A 12,195-nucleotide genomic window follows, 5' to 3' on the forward strand; every position below is an offset into this window, starting at 1 on the left:
TAATCACCAAGGAGGATACCCCCACTCTTCTCTTGTGAATGTATTTAAGAGGTAGCGTACTATGCCAAATAACTCAATTGGCTTAATTTGACATATAGCGGCATTGCACAAGTTATTCAAATAAAAATACAAGTTATTAAAAAAAAAAACACTTTAAAAACCATGCAACAAAATTCAAACAATAAGAAGAAAATATAAAACAAGTAAAAAAAAGGAAGTAGAAAAAACGCAATTCCAATCTATAGTCAATGTGTTTTCAAGCAAATTAATAGCTGGAAAATCCAATTTGTGAGAATTCACGGAAGATTACATGCAACCTTTGCTGTGGAATACTAAACAGCTCAAAATTCTTTAGAGATTGAAAAAACGACGATTTTCGACAAGGATACTAATTTTCAAAAGGCCATACGATTTACGCCAAAGGGAAGTTCCCATAAAAAAAAATGGTTATATAATGCAACATGGCATTTTGAGGAAACAGGAAGATAAACCATCACTTATTAAACAGCTAGAAGGATTTATAACTTAAAACCCGTAACAAAAGAGGAAAAAATGAAATTTGACACCATTACCACATACACCAGGGGATGCGGGAGGGAATGCCCAGAGCCCCCCTTCCCAAACAAAGACAGGCCCATGTAAAAAATTGGACATGTGGTTTAATTTTCGATTTTTGAACCACCTATCCTCCCCAAAGCAATCCTTTAACGTCCCTTAAATTTCGTATCCAAGTGCGAATATTCAGAGATCTCTGCAAAAAAAGTAAAACCATTACCACATACACCAGGGGATGCGGGAGGGAATGCCCAGAGCCCCCCTTCCCAACCAAAGACAGGCCCAAGCAAGCCTTAGAACTTAATGTAAAAAATTGGACATGTGGTTTAATTTTCAATTTTTGAAACACCTATCCTCCCCAAAGCAATCCTTTAACGTCCCTTAAATTTCGTATCCAAGTGCGAATATTCAGAGATCTCTGCAAAAAAAGAAAAACCTAAGATCGGTAAGATCGCATAATCAAACCCTTATAAGAAAATCATAAGAATTTTGGGGGGACGGGGCTGAGTCTGATGCTTGAAAAAAAAAACTTTTTTAACAAAAAAACAGGCGCATACATTTTCAGCTCACATTTTCTAAGGCTGGTTTATTGAAACCTCCAAGGAAACTTTAAGTAAATCCCCTATAAGTAGATATTGGTTACGTAACAAAAATGAATATAAAAAAATTTTGTATGCGTTTTTTGAGTTTTTTTTGTGTACCCCCCGCCCCCCCGAAAAAAACCTTTGAGTAAAACCCCCTCTGAAAAAAATGCCTGGGTATGGCCTTGCCTGTAAGCATATATCTATGGCATTTCACGGTGTTAACAAAGAAAAATACACGCGCAAAATATAGCTATAAAAAAAAAAAAAAAAAAAAAAACTGCAAAGTTTGCAGTTAAAGACGTTCAACACCAAAAGTTTCATTTTGCAAATCTCAGCGTTGGCTAACAGTCTCATAGACAAATGACCCATTAGCAAATTTTCTCAGCACTACAGGGAGCTTCCGAAACAATTTGGGTAAAGATTGACTCTTAGACGTGGATGTCATGTGTCAACAGTTCGGGGATCTTAGATGTGTCAACAGTTCAAAAAGCTAACGAGAGGCTAGTTTAAAACAAAGGACACCTATAATATTTTACTAATTGTTAAGGGAAACATTGTCTAATCAATGTGCGTACAGCACAAATTATGTACATCATGTGTCCGCAAAGATATCAATCAAGACAATTTTTAATGTTTTCCAAGCACTTATACTAGAATAGTTTTATGGACGGGCCTTTTCTGAACTTACAGGAGAAAATTCTGGTTGGTTCAACTTAAAGAAGAAAAAACGCTTCCTAATGATGCAAGTTTCATTAAATCTGAATATCTCTATCTCTGACACAAAACGGGAGAAGTTAAATGGCTTTTCTAAGATTTTCGAGAAGCAAGGTGTCGGCTTTTAGTTTTTTCGTCGTTTATTCGGATTTTTTAGCATAGCTATACAAGTTATGGCAAGACCGCCCAATCAATTCTGAATAGCTTAGCCACACAAACTAAAAAAGCTAGTAATGGACGAGATAGAATGATTCTTTAAGGCATTGAAGAGCCTTAAATGCACATCTTTTAAACAAAATACATGATCAATGGATAAAAGGACAAAGGGTCTAATTGCCATACAGAAGCTTTCAAAAGGGCGTTTGTCTTAAAAATGGTTTTCCTAATAATTCCCTCTTTAAACATCCCATACGAAGTAACAGCAAACGGCAAGAGGTTCTATGCTGGACTTGATCTGATGCTAGTTATATTACCTAGCTTCAAACACCTTGTCATATTCGTTCTGGAAAAGTCAACAGAATGCTGATTTAAGCTAGGTTCTGACGTGCCTCGAATTATCTTCAGCAGCCAAACATAACTTCGTCCAAAATAAAATGCCTTCACATAGACGAATCAGCTCACCTTTGGTTCAAATCAGAGTAGAAGAATTCGTTTCTCCGGCCGGCAAAGTTTTGTTTAATTCAATGAACGCTTCTGGTTTTAAAGTTGAGTTATTAACTGTGAAACACCGAAAAACGTTCTATTTGTATTACAATTAAAAAGGCGCTAAAAGGCGTTCATAAGAAATTTACGAGGAACTTTCTGAGTCTTTCACTTTCAACCAGACATGCCAGAGCTTCCATAGCGAAGTCGGTTGGTTATTTTTGCTGGAGTGACTTTACTAAATTCTGTATAAACTTAGCTTTCAATAAACTATTTCATACTGAGAATGCACCGTAATATAACATCCTTTCTTGGTAAGTTACCTTCAGAAATTTCAAAGGCAAAAAATTAAAAGAAGAAAAAACAACACAATATTACCTAAGTCTGAATACAGCTCTGGACAAACTTGAGACAGCTTTTCAACAGCTTCTCCCTTTTCCAATGGAACTCCATACCCATCATACTTCACATTATACTTGTCACCATGAACACCATACCAAATACAATGACCATCTCCTTCTTTCACCGGAATGTCCATCACGGGATGATGGAAGTCAACCATGGCTTCTCCTGCTTCTCCGTAGTCTCCATAATCTTCATGAACTCCATTATGTTCGTAATCGTAGTGACTATTATATTCGGGATCATCAATTTCTAAATGATCAGCACTGTGAATTTTGACCACATGATCATCAATGTTATGATGATCACCACTTCCATGGTTGTTGGTGTTGTATACACCAACTTGGTGAGACTCGTCAAATGCATGTAAAGATGACGATGGTAAGATTGTTGTGTTAATTTCCAGGTCAGATTCTAAATCATTTTCTGGTGACAAGGACGGGAGATGTGCTTTAGTATTTACCTATAAGATTGAAAATAATGTATTTCCATGTAAAAAGAATAAAATAGAAATAAAAAAGAAGTTAACAAAATATGGATCACAAGAGGAAAAAATTAATAAAGAAAAAGGGAATATTTTCGGATTCTAGTCAGGCTATTGAAAACAATTTTGGTGAAAGGGGATATACAATTATGAACTAGTATGACACGCATTATTTCAAATAACAAATGTTGTGCTAAACGACGTTAAGGAACAAATGGTCAATTGAATGTCGTTACTTGAACTGAGAGTAAAGAGATGCAAAAAATTCCAGTTTCCAAAAGTTTTAACACGTTTTATTGCATTTCATGAAAATAGTATGGTCACGGCTTTTCATGGAGTCGTGTTTCAGTCCCCCAACGCTGGAAGACTGTCAACCGCCAATTTCTTTAGCAGGCATCTTGCACCAGGTTTCAACCGGAATCATGCAGGGAGTTTCAATCTATACGATCAGCAGACCACATTGGGTTCATAACTTAACATTGGGCCCATGCCCATAGACTTTACCTTGCATTGGGTGGTTGCATTAAGATCATGAGACGAATGGGACCTTTCTTCTCCATTCATCAAGAACTGCACTGTTTTGTCAGAAATAGTAATGTGCGCTACCACCTTTATCTTCAGTTAACGTATAGATACAACATTATTGTAATGAATAGATACAACATTATTTTGGCTATTATGTCAATTCCCGAAAATTTCAGGAATAGGGATATGTCCTTTCAGAAATGGATTCTAAACTTTCTGAAATAGATATATGTCACAGATTAGGACATGAGCAGATACTTTCAAGTTTATGTCTCTTCCCACCTCTATGTCAATGATGTTTCTTGAGTGCATCGCTACGTGAATACAAGTTTTGAAAATGGATATAGGCTATAGCTCAATTAGGTCCCGGAAAGTTGTTTTCAAGTTCTACCTCTAACGCTTTCTCACTTTTAAGGCTGGAAAGATTTCATCAACTGGGTTATTGGTTATAAGATAGGTTATACACCAAAAGTTAAGGGGCAAATTTGACAAAGTCCTTCAGAAAAATCGAAAAGTTCCAAAGAACACTTATTGCTAGTTTTGAACCAACTTTGGGAAAAAAATAGGCCTGAGGGGGGGGGGCTAGTTGCCCTCCGATCCTTTTGGGCAATTCAAAAGAGCAATAAAACTTTTAATTTTCGTTCGAATGAGCCATCTCCCGATCTTCTAGTACCATTGGTTCGATACGATTACCCCTGCGAAAAAACGAAAAAAAAAACTTTCTTCTGGCCAAAAATACAAAACTCCACATTTTTGTAGATAGGAGCTTGAAACCTATACACCAAGGTTTTCTGATATGCTGAATCTGATTGTGTTGTTTTCATTAATATCGCTTGAATTTTTTGGCATGTTTCCCCCTTTCTCAAATATCAGGCAAATTTTCTCAGGCATGTAGATTTAATGGGCAATATTAAACTTAATGAACTATATGACCTAACTCAAAAACCAAATCTTTTGATGTTCAAAGTTAAAACTCGCTTTTTTGGAGTTTTGGTTACTATTGGGCCGAGTAGCCCCTTACTTATAGTTCGTTTACCGCGAACTGTTTGAGGAACATGACCAAGCTATCTAAGAAGCATGATTGCATAAGTGTTAGGAGGTACAATTAAAAAATTTTTATGCACATAAATTTTTCAAAATTTTTCACCATGAATATAATGATCATAGTTCACTGATAATATAATCATGGATAAAACATGACTCGAGAAGCAGTGTGATCTAAAAAATAATTTACCAATGAGATTTGACACAATCAACAGCTACCATTCTGCCAGCAAATAGGCCAAAGCCATTTTTTCTTATGCAGCCCTAATTTGAGGTTTCTGCCGATCTGCTTCCTCAAGGGGGGTTTTTTTCAATGGAGATACAAAAAAAGGCATTTTTCTAAATTTCGGGGGGGGGGGGGGCAGTGTTTCTATTGTTTCAATGGAGATGCCGAAAAAGGTGTTTTCGAAATTTAGGGGGATAATCGCCCCGACTGGTACCCATGCGACTTTCCCCTTTCAAACCGTTAAATAAAATTACTCTAGGGACGCAGTCTTTCCCATCATGAGTAGTGGCGTAATTTCGTCAAAATCCTGGGGAGGGCAAAGGTGGAGCCAATTTTCCAAAATCAAGTAAAATAACCGTGAAAACTGAAAAAATGAGCCATATAGTACCATGAACGTAAATATACAGTAAAAAAAAATTGATCCGTTTCTGTAGATGCAGGGGGGAAGTTGCACCCTTCCCTAGTGGCGGATCCAGGGGGGTGACGCCCCCCTAACGTAGTCTAAAATAGTGTAGTTTACTTAATTAACACAAAATTGCGTTAATTAAACTTGCTCCTAACGCAAGTTTATCGGATAAACCTATTTTGCACCCCCCCCCTAAAAAAATCCTGGATCAGGCCTGCCCTCCCCCACAGAAAATTATGCCCCTGATCTTGAGGAGACGTCCAAGCTCGATAGCATAACTTTTACTAGGGATTTCAGTTATTATGGGCTACAATGCGTTCTTTACTGGGTTTCGGCGGAGGTCAGAACAATGATGATTCAGGTTTTTCACCATAATGGGACTTGAAAAAAAACATCTGGTCTTTTTTCATACAACTGTCACAGCTTATTATTGCCTAGCTTTTTTTAGTGAGAGTTTATGAAAAATAACAAATTTAGAACAGCTTTGAGTTTTACGAACGTATAACCCATTGCCAATAGCAAGTTACATAACCGATTTATTGAACATAAAAAGAATCTGAAAGATAGTACTAGAAAGTGAAATCATGCACAAAAAGGCAAGAATACAATTCAACAGCTGAAGTCTCAGCTGTTGAAAATAAAAGCCTAAGTTAAATTAAACGCCAGGGAATATCTCTAATCATCCACATTTTACAAAAATAATTAAAATGAAAAGAAAATATTGAAATGAAATGATTGAAATATTTAAATGAATGAAATGAAAATATTGAAAAAGAATTTAAGTTTCGTGGTAAAACAGTGAACTTTGTAAAAACAAAAGAAAACTTTTTTTTTTAAATAATAAAGAATATTCGAATATTTTGGCAATACTTTAAAGAAAGGACTTTACTCGAGCGGGAATATTTTAAAGAAAAATTATAAATATTTTATATTTATATGTTTTTATATTTTAAATATTTTTATATTTATTTTATATTTGAATATTTTAAAGAAAGTCCTAACATATACCAGAAGCATTTATCGACATGAAACAAAGGAAAGAGAGAAAAAACAAAATCAAATACGGTAGCTTAAACACATTAACACAAAAAATGAGAAAAAAAAATAAACACTGAACAAGAATAAAGAAAGAAAAACGAATAGAAATGATAACTATATTTTATGAAATGTTAATATCTTTTGTATTTTGGTTCTTCAGCGCTCGTGCTTTTTTATAATTTTGCGTTAATGTTGTTTTACTAAATTTGTTTCTTTCTCTTTTCCTCATTAATAAAGTCTTCTGGGCGTGAAGCTGAAATATCCAAACTTTTATTATTATTTACAAAAAGGGGTACTTATGCATTAGCTGGTACCCACGCGAGAAGTCAAGTTTGGTTAATGCTAATGAAATGAAACAAAATATGATGAAAATATAATAGCTTAGAAACAAATTTGGGCTATATATTTGCACATTAGGGGGTGGGGGTAAAGCATAGCATATATTAAATACATAACCTAACCAAACCTAGGTACCTTTTTCCCCCTAACACCAAAAACCAATAGTTTAAATATTGTAAACGCAATGACAAACCACGGTTTGCGGTACAATTCTCTATTGACAGATACCCGTTTGACTAGTATCCTTTAGCACAATATATCGCGTGGGTACTAGCTAAAGCATAAGTACCTAAAAAGGTTATTGGTTGTGCAAAGTTCAAAATATTTTGTATTAATGGCCAATCATGCGTAAGCTAAGCCTGTTGTAGCAGTTGATTGATGCTCTGCTTGGCAGTACGGGGCCTAGGGTTCGAGCCCCGACACAGCAAGGTTGGGGGACAAGCTTGCAACTTGTTCCTGTAAAAAAATGAACGGCGATTGAAACGTGGATTCGACACCCTATGTGCCCACAATGGCTCTGGAGAGTCTTTATCCTTATTCTTTGTGTATGTATTCTTACCCCTTTCCCTCCATCGCCATAATCAGTAGGCCCCAAGGCCGTACCCGGGATTTTTTTTCCGAGGGGGTTTTACTCAAAAAAAATTTCGGGGAGGGGGAGGGTTACAAAAAAATAAACTCAAAAAACGCATACAAAATTTGTTTATCTCCATTTTTGTTAGTTTTTACGAGTCAGCTAAACATTTCGGGGGGAGACCGCTGTCTATAAAACAAGGTAAAGTCAAGAATTTTTAAAAGTAAAGCTAAGAATAAAGAACTTTTAAAGCTCTAAAAAAACTAACGAAATCTGATAAAAAATGAGAAAAACAAGGAAATACGATTCATTGATACTTACACCACATTATAAAACAAGAATGAGATCTTTTTTTGGTTAGTTTCTTTACATAGCCTAAGACTAAATGAGACCATTAGAGGGGGGATGGGGATGAATTGTCAAAAACACAAACCAAACCATAAAATAAGCATAAAATTAGCAATCTAAAAATGTCTCTCTTTTGTTCTAGCATGTCTCCTCCTGGAGAGCTGCTATTCATAACATAGGTAGCCTACTTTTTTTTTCCTTTCTATGGCGAACAAATAAAAGTTAGGTACTTCCATATTAGCCAGTACAAAATCGAGAAGTTTGCTGAATCTAAGACCTAAGAAAACCGGTTTCACAGACACTAAGACAAATGAGGGGTGACAGAATGCATTGGACTTGTATAATTTGGGATATATATTTGCAAATTATGGGGAGGGGTAAGGTTAGCTTAGGTTACTTTACCCCCACCCCACCCTAATGTGCAAATATATAGCCCAAATTATATAGCTACATAAACTAAAGTATTATATTTTCATCATAATTTGGTATATTTCATTAGGAATAACCTAACTTCACTTCTCGAGTGTGTACTGGCTAATATGGAAGTATCAAAAGTTCAGATAGGGATAAGACCTTTTATTAGACAGTGATTTTATTATACGTGATCGAAATATCCAGAACATTTTCTATATGTTTCACCGTCTAATAAAAGGAATTATCCCTATTTGAACTTTTATTTGTTTGCTATTCTTAACTTTTACTTAAAACAATCCGCTGGCAGTAAAAGCTGAGCTTTGAGAGTAGCAAATACAATTAAATAAACTTACGGCTTGATTCTCTTCTCCACAAACAGCAAAATATCCAAGGCAGAATAATATCACAAAAAATAGAATTTTCCTCATTTTCTATATCCAATATTCTATATTCTATAGAATATTTTCAGTCCAATTTTCTATATCCAATTCCTTCACTAATTCACATAAAACACTAGCTAATCTCAGGTTTGACACTAGGCTACTTATCACAGCTGTTATCATACATGAACTGCCGTAGTCACCGGTTCCTAAAGAAACAGAAATTGATTACGTTACTTCCTTGCGTCATCAAACTTGATTATTCCGGAAGTATTGTAAGAAAAGTTTTCAAAATCGCCTATACAGAATTATGTCGGTTTACGTTGAAACGCGCGATTTCGCGGCAAGTCTTCACCTGCAAGTTGCACTGAAAGGACATTATATTTATGAAATTCAGTGCTACAGAGCAGGGGGCAACTGCCTCTCTCAGATCTCGGTTCCCCCCCAGACCCAATTTGCCTCCCCCCAGCTGAAATTTAGTTTATTCGAAAATATTGTCAAAACTAAGATAAGCCATCATAATTCAATCATCCACAGAAATTAGTCAGTTTTTTTAGTATATCTTTTTTTATAAGGTGCTACATGGCTCATTTTTAAGTTTTCACTGTCATTTTCACTTGATTTGGTAAAATTAGCTCCAGGTTTGCCCTACCCAGGATTTTGACGAAATTACGCCACTGTTCAGCAAGCTAGCATTATGATATTGCCTCGACTTCTTCTTAGAGAACGGTGTAAACTTGCTGAAAAAAATTTGTTATTTTGGCACGATTTCCATACCGTTTGAACGTGTTTTTCAATACAAAAAAAAGGCAGAGCTAGTTTCAAGAACATCTGTTTATGGATGGATAAAGTTGAATTTCACCTATCGATTGATAGCAAAATTGTCCTTTTCCAAAAAACCGTAGGCCTTTATTATAGGAATTCGGGCAAATTCCCATGGCGTGAAATTTCTCATTTCCCCATTGTTTTTCAAATCATGCCAGAAATCCACCCTCCTCAAAAATTTTCCCGTAAACCCCCCCGTCATTGGAAAAATTCGCCTGCAAAAAATTTCCTTATGGAGTATTTCTCCCGTCAAAAATGATTATTCCGGAAGTAGGCTAGTGAAAGAGAGCTTTTCAAAACCACCTGTAGTGACGTGACAAGCCGTGTCAGTTTACGTTCCCTTTGGAACATGCGGTTTTGCAATAAACCTAAAGCTGTAACTTGCACTGAAAGGACATTAATGGCATTTATTTGTTTCAGACCTGTCCATTCCGCAATCTACAAGATATAACTTTGACTTATTCTTAGAGAATGATGCATACTTTCTTAAAAAATATGAAAAATTTTACTATTTTGACATTTTTTTCATAGCTTTAAAACGTGTTTTTCAATATAAAAAAAAATGAAAAGCAAATTTCAAGAAAAGCTGTTTATAGATCGGTCAGGCTGAATCTCAGCTATCGATTGATCGCAAAATTGTCATTTTTCATAAAACCGTAGGCCTTTCGTATAGGAGTTCTGGCAAATTCTCCCAGTGTAAAATGTCCCCTTTTCCTATTGTCTTTCGGACCATGCCGAAAATCCACCCTCCTCGGAAAATTTTCGCGGCCCCCCCCCAACACCAATGGAAAGTTTTTCCCGTATAAAATTCCCTCATGAAGAATTTCTCCCACCGAAGATGATTATTCCGGAAATACTGTAAGAGAGCTTTCCAAAATTGCCTATAGTGACGATACAAGCCGCTTCGGTTTACGTTCCCTGTCAAACGTGCGACTTCGACTTTTTCTTAGCGAATGATGTATACTTTCTTAAAAAATAGGAAAATTTCACTATTTTGACATGTTTTTCATAGCTTTTCAACGTGTTTTCAATCTAAAAAAGGCAAGTAAACTTTAAAAAGGTCTGTTACAGATGGATTAGGCTGAATCTCAGATATCGATTGATAGTAATACTGTCATCTTGCGCTGAAGAAAACCAGACTTCAGAGAAAAATAAATAAAAACTTAAAGAGGGATCATAAATTTAGGGATCTTTACACCCTCCCAGGAAGTTCTCATTTCAAATCTTTCTTTATGACATCCTCCCACCCCAGACGAGGACGGCCTGCTTTCCGTTTAGCCATAGACGGTTGGCCGAAAAAGACAATCTTCGGCAATCTATCATCCTTCATCCGCAGAGCGTGCCCTAGCCATCTCAACCTTTATTTCATTATAGCCCTAGAAAACGAGATGAAAGCACATTTTTCGTACAGCCTACTATTTGAAATACGGTCAGTCAGCTGGGTATCCAGAACAATCCGTAGGCAATTTTTCTGGTACCAGTACCAAATTTAAACAAAAGAAACGTGGGTAAAAAATAAGCAAAAAATAAGCTAAAAGCACATGGCAACCAACAGCTGAAGAAGATGTGGCTTTCCATTGAAGGTGAAGGTGTCTCTGGGAATTATATTGCTCGTTTTATTTTCACGGTTGAACGTAGCAAAACTGAAGAAATTGTGGTACTGCCCTGGAAACTTCATGATTTTGAAAACAACCAAAACAAAAATCTTAAAAAATTCGGATTCTTAAGATATGAACAGGAGGCAAAAAATGTTTTCATTTTTATGTCCTACAGTTTAACAGCAAAAAAGGCTATGTCACGAATATCCAGCTAAAAGCAGAGCTGGTTTATAATACAGAGCAGTAAAAATGTAAAAACAGTTTATATCTCAATAAAGTGATATTTTTAATTGTGTGTCAATTACAACTCACCAAGTTTTTGAAAAAAATACTGCTCATTTCTGGAAAGATATTGAACTACAAATTAAAAAAAAAATAGAATTTGTAGGCTGTTTTAAAGCAATGAGTCTAATGCTAAGGGCACATTATAGTCACACTTTTTGATAAAGATGAAAGTTACATAAGACTACACTGCAAGTATTTTATCACTCGTAATTTTTTAAGTTGGATACTGTTCAGCTTCTAAGTGATTGATCAATCATATTAAAGATTTAAAGTACATTTTTTTAAAATTAAAAAGCCAGAAGCTTTACATAGCACTTTCCCTATCTGTAAGTTCAATCTGGCTTAAGATAGTAAGACATGGATGATATTCCAGGTTGTAAACCCCTCTAAATTTACAATAACTATAGAAATGACTTTAAGTTCACATCCACCAGAAACAGTTGTGAAGTAACTTATTAGGCTTATAAGGGCAAAATCTTCACAAATTTCAATTGTATTTACGTTCTTTCAGTATAGTACAGATTCACTTAACTACAGATGTCTGTTTATCTTTAGTAAAGGTTACTACAAAAGCAAATTTAACGTTTATTTGACAATAGTGGCAAATTTGACAATGACAATGACAATAGTGGCATCAATACACGAAAATTGGGAGAGGTCAAAAATATTTTTTTCAAAATTTAGGGGGATTTATTTTGCTGTGTTTTGTTTTTTTGTTTTTTTTTACAGGCAAATAGCTGAAATTTAAATATGAAATAAATTTAAAAATGAAATATGCTCAGATTGCTCCTACAAAGGCTAGTCAGACTCTTGGT

At 35.4% G+C, this 12,195-nt stretch overlaps 1 protein-coding gene across 1 annotated transcript in view; it reads right to left on the minus strand.

Moving 5' to 3' along the window:
* LOC148942519 (NPC intracellular cholesterol transporter 1-like) overlaps positions 1 to 12,195 on the minus strand; it is a 230,048-nt gene that overhangs the window by 191,542 nt on the left and 26,311 nt on the right. The window contains exons 2-3 of the mRNA XM_089102181.1: positions 8,646 to 8,881; positions 2,874 to 3,360 (exon numbers count right to left, since the gene is read on the minus strand). Coding sequence (XP_088958307.1) covers positions 2,874 to 3,360; positions 8,646 to 8,720 — 562 coding nt within the window. The 5' untranslated portion in view covers positions 8,721 to 8,881. The remainder of the gene's footprint in view (positions 1 to 2,873; positions 3,361 to 8,645; positions 8,882 to 12,195) is intronic.

This window comes from Artemia sp. Qi Xiang Cuo, chromosome 16 (assembly GCF_049724085.1).
Source record: "Artemia sp. Qi Xiang Cuo chromosome 16, ASM4972408v1, whole genome shotgun sequence".
In the NCBI taxonomy this organism is placed as follows: domain Eukaryota; kingdom Metazoa; phylum Arthropoda; class Branchiopoda; order Anostraca; family Artemiidae; genus Artemia; species Artemia sp. Qi Xiang Cuo.